The sequence below is a fragment of the Silurus aristotelis genome (genome assembly GCF_946808225.1).
Source record: "Silurus aristotelis genome assembly, chromosome: 13".
Classification (NCBI taxonomy): domain Eukaryota; kingdom Metazoa; phylum Chordata; class Actinopteri; order Siluriformes; family Siluridae; genus Silurus; species Silurus aristotelis.
Window position 1 is genome coordinate 759,684 of NC_139586.1, and position 15,509 is coordinate 775,192.

Here is a 15,509-nt window from a genome sequence, read left to right on the forward strand (position 1 = left end):
TAATTGATTTTTATTATTATTATTTATGGATACAAACCTAATCAGACTAAATCTGTTCTGCAGGCATGAGCTGAAGTTTCCCACATTACAGCATTAACACTACATCAGAAATAAATTAAACACTGATTAAAAGTTGTCACTCTATAAACTGTTGTTTGTTTGGGAAGTGTTTATTGCTTTATTTATTCTTACATAAATTCTTTCGATTATCAAAACTATAACTCTAAACTCACATTTGTTTTTGGGTTTACTTGGTTTTTTAACGGCGGTTGGCACCAGCGTAAATGTGTGCATTACCGCCCCCTTGTGGTCCGGGGTGTGGAACAGAGTTTTATATTCTGTTTATCTTTAATAAAGTCAAAGATTATGCTATTTATTTCACTTGACCACTTTATTACTTCTTTAAAATGAACTAATTGGATTCAATTTCTTCTTATTTCTCCAATCATTTTTTTTCTTTCTTGTTCGTACCTTCTACATTAAAGAAATACATGAAGTATTGTTTTTTCAACATGACACTAAACCCACAAAACCCATTTCCTATTATTTTAAGTGTGGCATTTAACTTTGAGTGCCCTAACAATATTCTGTTATAGATGGTCTCTTCTTTCCTTGATTAATCGATATACATTATATTTTGATTTACTTTGGGTTTTTTTAGACTGTAAGAAATATAAATTTTCCCTTATTATTCCACCTAATGTGCCATTCCTTCACTCCAAATTCAGACCTTAATCTCTGCTTAACTTAATGGAACTTGTATCTCTATTGTTTCTTTCTGTACAGCTTGTTTTGCTGAATTATCCACTTCTTCATTTCCCTTTATTCCTATGTGTGCTGGAACCCATATAAAGCTGATTGCTGTATCATTTTGGACAATTCTTGAATGTAATTGTAGAATACTAAAGAGAATATCTTGATGACTAGATTTTAAAGATCTCAAACATTTTAAGACTGAAATTGAGTCAGAACAAATGAAAACATTCTCATGTTTGTGTTCCTCTGCAACGCCAAGAGCCCTGCCATCAATTCTACAGTATAAATGGCGAGATGATTTGAAGTTCGCTTTAGTCCACAGGTCGATTGTGTACCACTGTCTTGGACTAAAAAAGCAGCACCAGTTGTTTGACGTTCTTGACCCAGTAATTAATCATTAATTGTCTCCTTCTAAATTCTAGTGGCATGACCAGCTGCTGTTTCCTGACAATTGTTTTGGTCGATGCTGCGCTCAGTTTGTGTTGTAGTATCTAAAGCGACCAGCAGATGGCACCAGAAGACAATTATTATATTACAGAACACATGAATAACATGTGCAGCGGGTTTTAACACGATTATTCAAAATATTGTTTTGATCCAATGTGCATTTTATTCCCAATTCGGTTAATTACATTCACCACAATTCATATCTTGTGAAGTCTCTTCTGAACTGGAGAGCAGCACCAAGAGATCATTAACCATCTAAATTTCCCAGGTCTTCACATCAGTGATCGAGTGGCTATGAATGTTTTTCCTTAAAAATGACATGCAAAAGTTAATTGCCAAAAAAGAGTGTGTGATCATTCCAAACAGCATGTTGTCATGGAGACGGCATTTAGAAGTTGATTTCGAAACTTGACAACGTTGAAAATAATCGTTTGTTGCTTCAATATTTTGTACTTATGCATAATTTTTCCAACAAATCTTCAACTTCACATTTTTAATCATGGACCTGGTTTATGGTGCATCAAATCCTTAGTATAATTCTTTTCATTTTACATCTCTTTATTTTTTACCAAGTGAATAATCTTCAGGCCTGTTCTTCAGCATGGTCATGGGTGACATTAAATGCACAGAAACCTGTATGGATTTATTTATAGTTCAGGGAAACAGGAAATCATTATTCTGTGAAGGAAGGAAGAACAATGGAATAGAATAGCCTTGATTTTTTCACATATACATTACAGCACAGTGAAATTCTTTTTTCTTCATATATCTGAGCTTGTTTAAAACCTGGCGTCAGAGCGCAGGGTCAGCCATGATACAGTGTCCCTGGAGCACAGAGGGTTAAGGGCCTTGCTCAAGGGCCCAGGAGTGGTGAATTGGCAATACCAGGACTTGAATCCCCAACCATACAATTATTAACCCAGTGTGTTAACCACTAAGCTCCCACAATGGATGGATGAATGGATGGATGGATGGAAGGAAGGAAGGAAGGAAGGAAGGAAGGAAGGAAGGAAGGAAGGAAGGAAGGAAGGAAGGAAGGAAGGAGAGGAAAGGAGAGAGAGAGAGAGAGAGAGAGAGAGAGAGAGAGAGAGAGAGAGAGAGAGAGAGAACTAAACTAAGTTTCAGCAAAATACAAACTCAGCTATTAACTGCTTCTTTGTACTTACAGTAAGAAACTATTGGTACTGAAACTATTCAATCTACAGTATAAACAATACTGTAAAGATAAAGATCAATTGATAAAAGTCACACTTGAGTGAAAAGGCTCATGTTACAGATTGAATGAGATTCAGAAGGTTATAAAACAAAGAATATCAGAACAAGTTCTTGTAAATGACCTGTTTTTATTTATTTAATGTTTTAATAAAAAATATATTTATATTTAATATATATAAATATAAGCCTTGACCAATCAGATTTGAGAATTCGACAGCACAATGGTGTAGAGTCAGTAAACAGTAAACACGTGATTCTTATATTTATTTTTTCCTTCGATTGAAACTCGAGTTAAACCACTACAGTTGATTCTGATCTGATCTGTGGTGAGATTCGGGATATAGTGATTTAATTGAGTCACTTTCAGTTGTCTGAGGTGTATATTTAAGTTGTTGTGTAGTTAATTCTCTTTTTTTCCCCATTCAGATGTTAATCTAATGCACTTGATGTTTTTGCCTTTGAAGTCGAGCTGTTTTACTCACAGACTGAACAGTAAACACTACCTTTTACCACAACCGGGTGTTCAAGTGAGTAATCACCACCAACTGAAGTTTAATGCTGAGAAGTCTTCAGAACATTTCTCAGAACCTGGTTATTTCCACAAGCTAGATGACAAAGGAAAAAAAAAAAACAACTACTGTGGAGAAGATGTGTGGAGACATCGAAAAAACAGTACTCGGTTCATCAGTACACGATATTCACCATTCCAGAAAAGTTGTGTATTTTCCAGATATTAATTTTGAGATATAGACCTTTTCTGGATGATGTCTGAATCCAAAGCAAATTACAAGTGAGACCGGGTTCCACAAAACTACAAATGAAGTGGCATCATTGTAATAAACACACACACACACACACACACACACACACACACACACACACACACACACATGCACACAGTATGTATTTGTGCATTGTTTTCCATTGGTGTCAGAAGACACGAACATTTCGACAGATTCTGTAGCGTGGAAAAGAGTTCAATTCATTCTCCTTTTGCGTATCACATGGTGATGTTCTTACCGGCGACAGATCAATATTGCAGTAATGCTCCCAGAATTCACTGTGTAATAATTGCACTGATGTCCCTTCATGGTCCAAACTTCTATTCTCAGATAAACAGGGCGTTTGAATACGAAGGTGTGTTGACCTCGCAGCTTTCTGTCTGCGCTCTGTCTGTGATTTCCAGAGACTCGGGAAAGCGAAGTAATTGCCCTTTATAATTAGGATTCTGAAAGAAACTTGGGTTGTCATTAGAGATAAAGGCTTTTAAATGGCTTCCATCTTCATCATCATCAACACAATCCTCTTCGTCTTCATTCTCCTCGTCTTTATCAGGACTGTCCTCTTGTAGTGAAGTGACGTGTTTCTGTTTCAGAGAGCAGCCGAGTTTAACCTGATCATCACGGTACAAGAGAATGACGTTGTCCACCTCCTCTGTCATGATTTTCATGTTCTACAACGATAAACCAGTTAGCTCAATTATCTTTACACTCACACACACACACACACACACACACACGAAGTTCTGAACTTTAAGTTTTGTGTGACTATATAATTATGCTGCTCTGTGCAACTCTGCACTCTGTTGCCAATAAATAATTGTGAGTTTTTCCCCTCCTGACTCAACCACAGCTCTGTAAAAAAGTAGGTCAAACGATAACACTGAAAACAGAACATCACTGGCTTTCAAGTTGAAAGTTAAAATATCAGCATAAACACTGCTAACTAGAGGATTAGAGCTTCACACCTGTTTGTCCATCTGAGGCATAGCTGCTGTTGAGATCACGGGACTCGGGATTATTGGGAACAGCTTGGTCCTTAGCCTGGATATTGTAGATCAGATCAGTGGAAATCATGGAAATCATCGTGTGAACCTGATTTAATAAATTAGATTTGCACTGACCTTCTGATAGCAAACGACAATGCGACTGAACACACCAGCACGACTCCACACACAATTAAGATGATCATTATCTCCATCCTCATCCCCGGGAGCAAATCATCCCCAGGTGTAGTTTCTATATCACACAGATCAGAGTTATAATTCAGTGTGACAATTGGGGTGATGGTGAAAGATGATAAGAACATTTTTTAAAAAAGGGAGCAAAAGAATATTGGCGTATATTTGATAAAAAATTAAATATTGTATGTGTCCTAACATTGCAGTGTCATGTGACTTAATATTATCCTCTCCAATATATATATCATATCTTTTGAATACGAGGTGGTGTCTAAGTTTCTAAACTCACTCTGCTAACAAGAAAGTAATTTATTTATCCACGTTTGCACAGTATCACCTTAAAAATAGTTCTCTCGTACAGTAATACAGAGCTCCAGCATTCTTGTGGAACGTGTCCTGGAAGTCTTCATTTCGAGTGTCATGCATCATCTCGATCCTCGCTGGATCTCTACAATGGTGTCAAAAGTGGCGAGCTGGATCTTTTTATCTTTTTGGAAGAGGTTGAAGTCCCTCAGGAGCAAAATCTGGTGAGTCGGGTTGATGCGGAACACTTGCACAGAGATGTACACAGGAAAATGACTGGCCACACTTGACTTATAAAAGTCGGTGCTCCCTGTGACTGTGCATGCAGCCTTGTGCTGCCATCTGTTGGTGTGTTAAAAAACTAGTCTTGAAACTTTTTGATACCACCTCATATATACCTCTAAAATATATAAAAATATGAGAATGTACTCAAATATGATATAATGAAAGGTTGTGCAGTTTTGATTTATATATATGTGTGTGTGTGTGTGTGTGTGTGTGTGTGTGTGTGTGTGTGTGTGTGTGTGTGCTTTACAATACTATTGTATGCAAATGCATAATAATTAAGAGAACATCATGCACACCGATGTCAGATGAAGAGTTGCTGAGCGTGAAGAAAGTCCTGGTGGAATTGGGACCTACTCCGATTTTCGTTTTCCCAGCAATATTGAGTGTATAAGAGGAAGCTGGTTCAAGGTTCCTTAGGAGGAAATTGGTTTCGTTTGCTGGAACCTGATTTAGACCTAAAAGAAAGGATGTAGATACAAGAAGTGGGAAAATTGTCAAAATGCTAAGACTCTGCTTCTGACTCTTATCAGTAGTAGTAGTAATTCTAGTACTGATAGTAGAAGTTCATGTATCAGTATGCCAGGACGTTGTTGTACTTTGAGTGGATTGTGGTTTCAGGTAAGTTGCTTATGCAACAGATTATAGTAAATACCGCGCACACACACACACACACACACACACACACACACACACATGAATGGACTCAGGTACTGATGTAGGTGAGAGGTTGAGGAGGCCTCGGGTGGAGTCAGCGTTCACATTCATACAAATAGTATTGGAGCTCTATAGCAAAAGCTTTTCCATTTCAACCCGTGTACAGCAGATCTTCATGGAGCTGGCTTTGTGCACAGAGCATTGTTATGCTGGAACAGGTTCGAGTGTTCATGCGAAGGGAAAATATGTGTGTCTTCAACATTACGGGGAAGAAACACATAAACAGTCTGGAGTCCCGATATTGTTTGGCCACACACTCATGTTAAAGACACAATCTATTTAAAAACCCTGTTAGTTTGCACATTTGGGTGTTGTCAGGTTTGCATGCGTGAGCACCTGAAAGTGTTTGTCCTTCTTTTGAAACCCATAGTAGGTAAAACATCAGAAACCCGTGCTGGTCCTGCACTGGAATGGGACTCCACCACAGCACAGCTGAATCATAACTGATATTCACAACAGTCACATTTTTCGGCGGTGAACTCGGTGCTGCAGAAAAAAAGAAACCATTATTAATATTTGATTCCCAACATCCTCTTTTCAGACTGACACAAACGTGATCCCACTTACCACCTTCTGTTGAATAAACAGGACACGCCCTGATGGTGTGCTGCTGCTGTTTTCGTCTATCGTGAAGAAAGTAGTAATAACGCACATATTCCTGCATATCTAAAACCAGAGAGATCGGGTTGCGATGCGTTATTGCAGACATGTGACGTGGGACCTTTTTAGTCATATATTTTCCATCCTAACCTTGTTTAATGTCTTCAAGTGTATTTTTCCTTGAGATGCTTACATGTGATGTCCGGTTCTCACCGTCGGCGAGCTGATACCACTCCCAGCAGTAGTGTTTCGGTAGTGAATAGGAATCATTGTGGCAGTCTTCATGAGACACAACCAGATACGCAAGTGAGAGACAACGTCTGTGTGTTTGTGTGGTCAAAATAAGGCAGGTTTCTTTTCTCCTAGAGACCAGTTACAGACTTACATTTGAGATGTTCAACAGGTGGGATGATGATCTCCTGAGACGGCGAGCTGCTGACGTCGTTTATAGCCACAACAGTCACCCTGGCTTCAGAATGAGTAGCTACGAATTTGAAAGTGTTGCTTCTAATTCTTTGCCTTTTCGTCTGTTTGCAAGGCAGTATCAGAGTCAGGTTGTATGAGACGCCTCCAAAAGAGGCTTCAGTAGGTGGTTTCTGTACAAACAAACAAAACAAAAAAAAAAACATATGTGCTATATTTTGCATTAAAGTTTTTTTTTGCAATCTTTATAAAATCATAGGGAGAAGAGGTGGAGAAGGTGGAGGAGTTTAGGTACCTGGGGTCAACAGAGCAGAGTAATGGAGAGTGTGTTAGAGAAGTGAAGAAAAGAGTGCAGGCAGGGTGGAGTGGGTGGAGAAGAGTGATAGCAGGAGTGATTTGTGATAGAAGAGTATCTGTGAGAGTGAAAGAGAAAGTTTATAGGACTGTGGTGAGACCTGAGATGTTGTATGGATTAGAGACAGTGGCATTGAGTAAAAGACAGGAGGTGGAGCTGGAGGTAGCAGAGCTGAAGATGTTGAGATGTTCGTTGGGAGTGACGACGATGGACAGGATTAGAAATGAGTTTATTAGAGGGACAGCGCATGTAGGACGTTTTGGAGACAAGGTGAGGGAGGTGAGATTGAGATGGTTTGGACATGTGCAGAGGAGGGACATGGGGTATATCAGTAGGAGAATGCTGAGGATGGAGCCACCAGTAAGGAGGAAAAGAGGAAGATCAGGGAGGAGGTTCATGGATGTGGTGAGGGAAGACATGCAGGTAGTTGGTGTGAAAGAGGCAGATGTAGAGGACAGGGTGGTATGGAGACGGATGATCCGCTGTGGCGACCCCTAATTGGAGAAGCCGAAAGAAGAAGAAATAGCAGGTTAGACACTTACATTCCATTTGAGTCTGATTTCCCGTTTTCCTCTGTGTGTTTCTTCTATCCAGTGGACAACAGGCTGCTGAATTTCTAAAAAAAAACCAGACAGAGACGTTTGTGTGTTTTTACAGCAACCAATCAAATGCCTGAGATTTAAACAGCGCCTTCACACAAGTTAACGTGGCATTAAATCAAATGTTCTTAAGTATATTGCTCACAAGATGCTAAGATATTGATTTGAGTCATGTGTTCGTCTTTTCTCACTTTGACTCCTGCAATGGTTTGTTAAATATGCAACTGACAGGTTCCAGTTTGTAAAAGCAAAACACGAAAAATAACACATTTGTCTGAAAGTCAACAGAAAATATATTTGATCTAACATGCAGGGGCAACATGATTCCTGCCCCAACAAGCCGTCAGTATGCATTCATATATACATACAATATGCATTGGGTACACATATATGATCTCTCAATATCATGATGATATTTAGCAAACACACTGCCTTTTAAACCAAACTACAATTCATTCTCTTAATGAAATTTAGATTTAAAAGAATGTGCTTGGTTGTTAAAGTTAGTAGTTATTGCTGAGTCTGCCAATGATGGTGTTTAATTATGGTGCTACACAGAAGCCTAAAAAATGTTTTATTAATTAATTAATTAATTAATTATTATTATTATTATTACCAGTGGGAATGTTTGAGATGTGACTCCAGTCACTCCAGAGAAGACTTTGCTTGGCCCTGCGTCGGATTTGGACCTGGTACCTTGTGTGCTCCTGCAGCTGCATTGTGTATGAATTCCAATCATCTGTAATGTGTGCAAACATTTTAATAGCCATAAAAGTTGCTCCAAAAACTCTAAACTTTACTTGCTCAAGCTTAGCATGGCACATTTATTACTTTCAGCCTCCCTGCTGTTGGTGTTTGGGTGGTTTGCTATATTCAATAGAATTACAGCGCAATGTAAAGCTACGTTAAAGTGTTTTTCCTTGATTACACTTACAAATTCGTTATGGTTTATATATATACTGTATTTTGCGTATGTACAGTGTCATTTGCGTTCTCTTCTAACTGCAAATAAAGAAACTCCGGTTAGTGGAGGAGTCTTTACCACTTTACCCATAACTCAGAATGAGTCACTTTAGGTTAATATGAAAAGACTCCAATGATAAAATTCTCTCAAAATCAGGGTACAGTATCATCTACACCAGAGGTGCCCAAACTTTTTCCTATAAAAGGCCAAAAATTGGACATTTTTCTTTGTAAATTTGCCACAAGCTCAATTTCGCCATAATGAACTGTTCGTCAAAGCCGTAATTGCACCTTGAAGTACGTATTTATATCCAATAAAAAGGTCTAGTTGATTTACATTATCTATATTTAATTTTAATGTAAATGTTTTCAGTTTTACTAAATTAGAAATTAAGATCGCTGAAATCAAAGATCATCCAGGGCGACCTCCACCCACAGGTTTACCCAGTTTGGGCATGTCTGATCCAGATCATCATTAAAATTCTGATTTGTTTAAAACAACCTTCCCAAAGCCAATCCAATGCATTTATTCTCATTTAAACGAAGCGTGTTTATAAAATAATAAGACAGGAAACAAACCGTTACTTTTGCCGTCCTCAGTCGTAAAGGTTTCCTGAAAATTAAAAATATATATTAAAACTACTTCACCCTGAAAGTGAATATAAAACATAACGGGGGGAAAAAAGGCAGAAATGTATTACGTTTTGCCATGCACCATTAAACGTCTTCCATCTGATCTCATGCACGGCACCTTTGTGGTCGTTCACTCTTGGCCAGCGTAATATGAGTTTTTCAGCTGACCTCGTCTTTTTCTGTACATTGGGTGAACTGTATTTAACTGTTGACAAAGTAAATGAAGTTTTTTATAAAGATTAAGCATTCATTTGGCAAATTCTCTCGTCTAAAATAGTACAAATGTTCTAGAAGTGTCCGATACTCGACCACAAACAAGTGCGAAAAGAAAGGTAGAAAGAACAAAGAGAACACGCCCGAACAACGCCTGCACGAGTGAGACAGGAAGTGCTACTGCTCAGGAGTGGTCCGAAAAGCTGCATGCATTGAAAATGCAATTTCACACCCTGGTGTAGGCCATAATACCATATTGAGCGTAGGATTTTTTTATTTAGTTGATTACTGGTTCCTACCTGAATTATCCAGGAACACAGAGATGTTCGAGGAGCTGCATGTCACGTCAAACACTTGCCTGAGCACCCATACGTCCAAAAGGCGTGTAGTAATTAGATATTCTACAGGAATTAATACAGACAACTTTTTGCCAGCTTTGAACTGGTTAGCGTATAAGGGTTCATTCAGAGTTGAAGTCCTGGAGAGAAACAGTTGTTATTCAGCTAGTTTCATAAAATGTTGGTACATTCTTTTCACTGTCACAATCTTCGACCAGAAATACAGTATAAATGACATCTAAACAATCATTTTTACATAAAGATATTCACATGTTGGCATCCCTGGTTAATGCAAAATACAATGAAATATATAATAAACATACTTCATAAAAATGGTGTAATCAGCATCTGGAGAAGGATCTCGGTCCTCCCATTCACACAAGAAATCATCATCGGGCTGAGTGGTGTTTTTATAACACTGTGGACTCGAGACACTGCATGTCGCACCTGGAACCACATCAGGATCAAGAGCATGTGGTCAAGTTCGCTTTTTTTTTTTCTACCGCATTTGTAGATACTGTGCAAAATGTGTTTATTCAAATAGAAATTCAGACCTTGAAGATGAATTTAGTTAAAACACTATAGTCACCTGGTGCACTTGTTCTAAATGATGAGATTTTTTTAATCCAGTGAAAATCCAGTGAATTCTCCAATATTCTCTGGAGCTATAACTATTTTATATCTAATGATTTGATATTTATAAATCGGGCTTCCATGTCATTGATTAAATCCACCGAATGTATGGTTAACCTCTGTCTTGGCTGTGCAGAGCGCATCTGTAACATCTGTGTTTCGTGGTTGTTGATCGAGTATGATAAGTACTATATCAAGATATCACCAAACCTACCTTGGTCAACAAACAGAGCAAAAACAAGCACCAAAAGTCCTCCAGTCTTCATGATGTCCAGTATGCAGCCTGGTCCTGATCTTAAAAGACCTCATTAAACATCTGGAATAGTCCGGTGCATAACTCTTCCTTCCATATTTGGCAGAGTCCTGAGGTTCTGTTCTGTCTTAAAGAGATGTCATCTATCGTTTTGTCTCAAACTGAAACCGTAACTCATGTCAGCATCTTAATACTTTTTGTCGAGCAGCGCAGCTAATCTGCATCACCACAAACCACACACTGTGTATGGGAGGGCTCTGAAGAGACAAGTTGCTTTCAGATCTCACACGTAAAAAACAAAACAAAAAAATCGTTTCTGCTCGATTCAAACTTGGATTTTTACAAGTTGTTTCTTTGCTCCAGGACTTTGGATTGGTTTGGATTTTTTTCGGACCTGCTCAAGACATTGTAGATAATCTGATCAATCCGAAATGTCAGAGTAATTTAGGATTTGACTCCTGAAACCTGTTTTTACATCCTCATTCCAATCTAAATAAATACACTTCCATTTCTCTAAAAGTCAAACCTGAGCATTCTCACAGGCTGTTTGTCCTGTTTTTCAACTCTACAGTTTCACAACTCATCAGCAGCCTTCTGTTAAAGGATGCGTACATTTTTTAAGATAAATTTGATATTAGATGCACGAGTTGCTACGACTCGCTTCTGTAACCAGGATGATTTCTTAACATTTTTAGATATTTATAGCTATAAATCGTGCAGATGTATTTTGTTGCTTCTTCTTTCCTTAATCAAGAATAAACCCCTCAGTCTCTCCGGGTCTCACTGGGCATGAGACACTGAACACATCTGGTTTGGGATGTCGGTTTACCAGGAGGAGCTGAGATCCACCAAACCACAACAAACACCTAAAAATGAGTAAGTAATCCACCATCCGGTGTGCTTTCAGGAGTCGAAGGGAATCTGGAAAATCCAAAAATGATAAAAAGGTGAGAAGATAATAAACGAGACAGTGTTTCAAAGAATCTGGTGTAATGTAAAGTTTATTATTATTGCAGTTGTATAGTGATGCAGATTATTATTATTATTATTATTAACATTTGTGATCAATGTTTGAACAGTTTATATTTAAAAAACAATTTTAAATTAAATGCCTAAATATTTTATAAACCAATAAATAAAATAGAATCAATCAAATTATTGCAATACACTTTTTGGTATATTGATTAAAGTGAGTCATTTAATTAAATTGGCACACATGAAATGTATTAAATAAAATTAAATAAATGGATAAATAAAATAGTTTATATTTGGGTATTACAGATGTGTGTGTGTGTGTGTGTGTGTGTGTGTGTGTGTGTGTGTGTGTGTGTGTGTGTGTGTGTTAATATGCTAATATATAATTATGATCTCACACACAGGGTTTAGGGTTTGTTTTTTTCATTACATGAACATTTAATTTGACTGAATTTTAATTGTAATTTTAATTTGATCAGCTAAACATTATAAATAAGTTAATTTCAGAATGTAGTAAATATTCATCAGGTTTAGTTCCGTTTTTATCAGTAAAGGCTTTACAGCTGAACACGTGACCTGTATGTATATGTAGAAACTAGCTATCAGTAGGAATCATCATTATTTATCACTCTGATATTTTATTGTGTTAAAATTGTCTGTTTAAATGCGGCTCCAGGAGACATCTCAGAAACCTCAGGATGAGGCAGAGGAGTTAATGATGCAGACAAAAACATGCAGAAATGAATCCTGGATAACGCTCGGAGGTGGAGATCAGAGCAGCGCAGATCATTCACACATCTGTTACTCAAATCCCTTCTTTTAGATCAAATCCCAACATCGAAAAATGTCATTTCATGTTTTTGCACCGAAATTTTTAATAAAATGAATTCCTATGAACTGCACTTTCACTCTGCTCGAGATGTGTTTTGTTCCGCTCATGTTAAAGACCCCCAAAGTGCACAACTGATCTAGAAAAGCTCTGTACATACAACATGTGTACACAATCACTTTCTATTGAAAAACACACCCAAACATCCCACCGTTTACTTTATTCTCAACTTGAACACAATACAAACATGAAACACGCTTTTTCTGCTTCTTGTTCACACTGATAGAATTATTTTTCACTTTCACCTTCTGGTAGGACTTTCTATTTCTTTGAAATCACTAACATATTGTAAAGAGCACACATCCTGGTTAGATCACGTCAGCACTGAGCCATGGGTGGCTGCAGGTTGCTTTCTGGGTTTTTCCCTTTTTTTAATTCAGTCTGTCATCAGAGCTTCATTATGTGCTCTTACAGTGTAATGCTGAGATTTTATACAGTAATCGTAATAGAAATGTAATATTCTATATATAAAATGTATTTTGCATTATTATGTATTATTAGTGGAAGCAACGACACAACAAAAATATCAATAATGTCTCCACTTTGTCTTGTCTTGTAATTAATGGATGGGCGTCATGGTCTCCTTTCTGAATTTCTGTGGTTGTGGCTGACAAAAGACAAATATTCAAACCACGTGTTTGTGGTTGAAAAGTGGGTTTGATTGTGCTAATATTGATAGACAAACCAATTAAAAAATAAAAAAAAACTTCAGTCAAATGCGTCACCGGGAATTCGCAATAATGTCAGTGGATCCGGTGTTTCTCAAAGTGTGGAGCTTTTTTACAATTTAATATACAGATATCTTATACAGATGTGCGAGTGGGAAGTAGTGCACATAGAAAAAGAATGTCCTGGATATTGCACATGAGTTTAAAAAGGAAAATCCTTGTGTCTTGTAATTCTGGTCCTCGGTGCTCAGGATCCAGAGAGCAGGTGTTATAACGGTGGTATAATTTCACTTAGCTACATTATACAATAAAAATGTAATAACATTGAGATATTAAGGAACATCTACAGCGTTTATTTGAGCTAGCTGTATAGCTAATGATGATGTTATAGTAAAAGCTGATCCAATGACAACCTTCATCAAGGCCCATGTGTTCATGCAGCTCAAGGTGAGAAAAGAATAATGTAGCAACATAGTAGTGAGGTGAGAAAAGGAAGTGTTTGGCTGACGTTTTTATTTACTGTGAGAACCCTGAACAACCACTTCCACATTTTATTGACACTTTCTGCTCAGATTACAGACAACATTATATATAAAAAAAAAAAAAGGCAAAGTTTAAATGACTGTACAGAGCAATATGTGTTTATTCTTTATACTTCATGTACAAAACTGAGTGTGTCTCCTATCATTTTAAAGTAGAGGTGCATCATGGGAGAAAAAAACATACTGTATATATGTGTGTGTGTGTGTGTGTGTGTGTGTGTGTGTGTGTGTGTGTGTGTGTGTGTGTGTGTGTGTGTGTGTGTGTGTGTGTGGTTTTACTGTAAAAAGCACCAGAATTAAGAAAATAAATATATAATAATAACTATAGTCAGTTCTGAGTGTCATGAATACAAATTATTATTTCAATTTATTATTATAATAAAGATTTATTTTTATTTTTTTTAGGAATAACTAAGGAATTTCATGGAATTTTAGTTCAGTATAAATAGTTTTTGAACCCCCGGGAATTTGTATTGGCACAGAATTATCATGGCACGTCTTAATGTATTCATATTGATGAGCACTGAAATGAACACCTCTGGAACATCTGGGCTGCTGAGTGATAGCCATGTTTCATATTTATGACAATGTGTGTTAGATTTATTTGTTTCATTTCACACAATGTTGCTGCAAAGTCACACACTGAGTGCTTTATTGCAGCTTTTATTACAACTCTTTAATTAATTGATTGATTTATTTTTATATTATATTATATTAGTGATATGAAATATGAACATGTGCAGGTGCAAAATTGGACTGATTCTCTGATTAATGTAGATTCGATTTTAATCATTCCAAATAACTATAATCATTTCTCGAACTCTATTTGTTTAAATGTGTTTAAAATGAGGTCATTGGAATGACAAATTGTGCCGTGCGATAAAAAAACAAGTCACTCGCGAATGTCAATGTTAAAACCTCGAACATGAAAACTCCAGACAGTCATATGAAACCAACCTCTAACATCTGCTTTTTTTATGTGATGTGTGTGAAAGTGCGTAAATGGGTCACTACAGGTTCCTGGAACTGCTGTTTTCTGAACTTCAGATAAAAACTTGGTTAGGAAGCCATTTCACTAAAATTTCAAGTGTGTGAAGAAAGGAGAGAACTTTTTGAGTAATTCTGAGTTCTTACCTGATATTAACCTATGACTCATTACAAGAACATTACATTGTGGGAAGGACGTAGCAGTGACCCATTTGATGACATGGTTTAAAGTGATTTAATGGATTTAAAAACTCTTTATATGTTAAAGAAATAAATATTAAATATTAACATTTAAGTGTCAGTATGGCCTTTTAACCATGAAGGATAGATATAGATATTAATATATATGTTGTGTATCACAAACACAGCCTCTTTCTACACACACACACACACACACACACACACACACACACACACACACACACACACACATGTACAGTACAGACCAAAAGTTTGGACACACCTTCTCATTCAAAGAGTTTTCTTTATTTTCATGACTATGTAAATTGTAGAGTCACACTGAAGGCATCAAGGGCTATTTGACCAAGAAGGAGAGTGATGGGGTGCTGCACCAGATGACCTGGCCTCCACAGTCACCGGACCTGAACCCAATCGAGATGGTTTAGGGGTGAGCTGGACCGCAGAGTGAAGGCAAAAGGGCCAACAAGTGGCAAGCATCTCTCGGGGAACTCCTTCAAGACTGTTGGAAGACCATTTCAGGTGACTACCTCTTGAAGCTCATCAAGAGAATGCCA

General features: G+C 37.4%; 1 protein-coding gene across 1 annotated transcript; it reads right to left on the reverse strand.

Annotated features, from left to right (window-relative positions):
• Window positions 1-2,572: 2,572 nt before the first annotated feature.
• il12rb1 (interleukin 12 receptor subunit beta 1) lies at window positions 2,573-11,160 on the reverse strand. The gene is made up of 15 exons (XM_083557825.1): window positions 10,655-11,160; window positions 10,131-10,254; window positions 9,769-9,947; window positions 9,325-9,461; window positions 9,203-9,236; window positions 8,277-8,399; window positions 7,604-7,677; window positions 6,669-6,879; window positions 6,434-6,562; window positions 6,251-6,349; window positions 6,020-6,169; window positions 5,266-5,424; window positions 4,322-4,436; window positions 4,166-4,241; window positions 2,573-3,871 (listed from the first exon to the last, which is right to left on the reverse strand). Exons 1-15 carry the CDS (start codon window positions 10,704-10,706, stop codon window positions 3,527-3,529), a joined length of 2,007 nt encoding a protein of 668 aa, XP_083413951.1. The 5' UTR covers window positions 10,707-11,160; the 3' UTR covers window positions 2,573-3,526.
• Between the last annotated feature and the right edge of the window lie 4,349 nt (window positions 11,161-15,509).

What these genes read in the sequence shown, in the direction of transcription:
- il12rb1 (XM_083557825.1), bottom strand. Translation starts at nt 10,706, where the DNA reads ATGAAGACTGGAGGACTTTTGGTGCTTGTTTTTGCTCTGTTTGTTGAC. An exon ending in AAATCAGACTCAAATGGAAT is followed by an intron (nt 6,880 to 7,603) that starts GTAAGTGTCTAA and finishes TTGTTTGTACAG; the next exon opens with AAACCACCTACTGAAGCCTC. An exon ending in CAACTCTTCATCTGACATCG is followed by an intron (nt 4,437 to 5,265) that starts GTGTGCATGATG and finishes TGTGTGATATAG; the next exon opens with AAACTACACCTGGGGATGAT.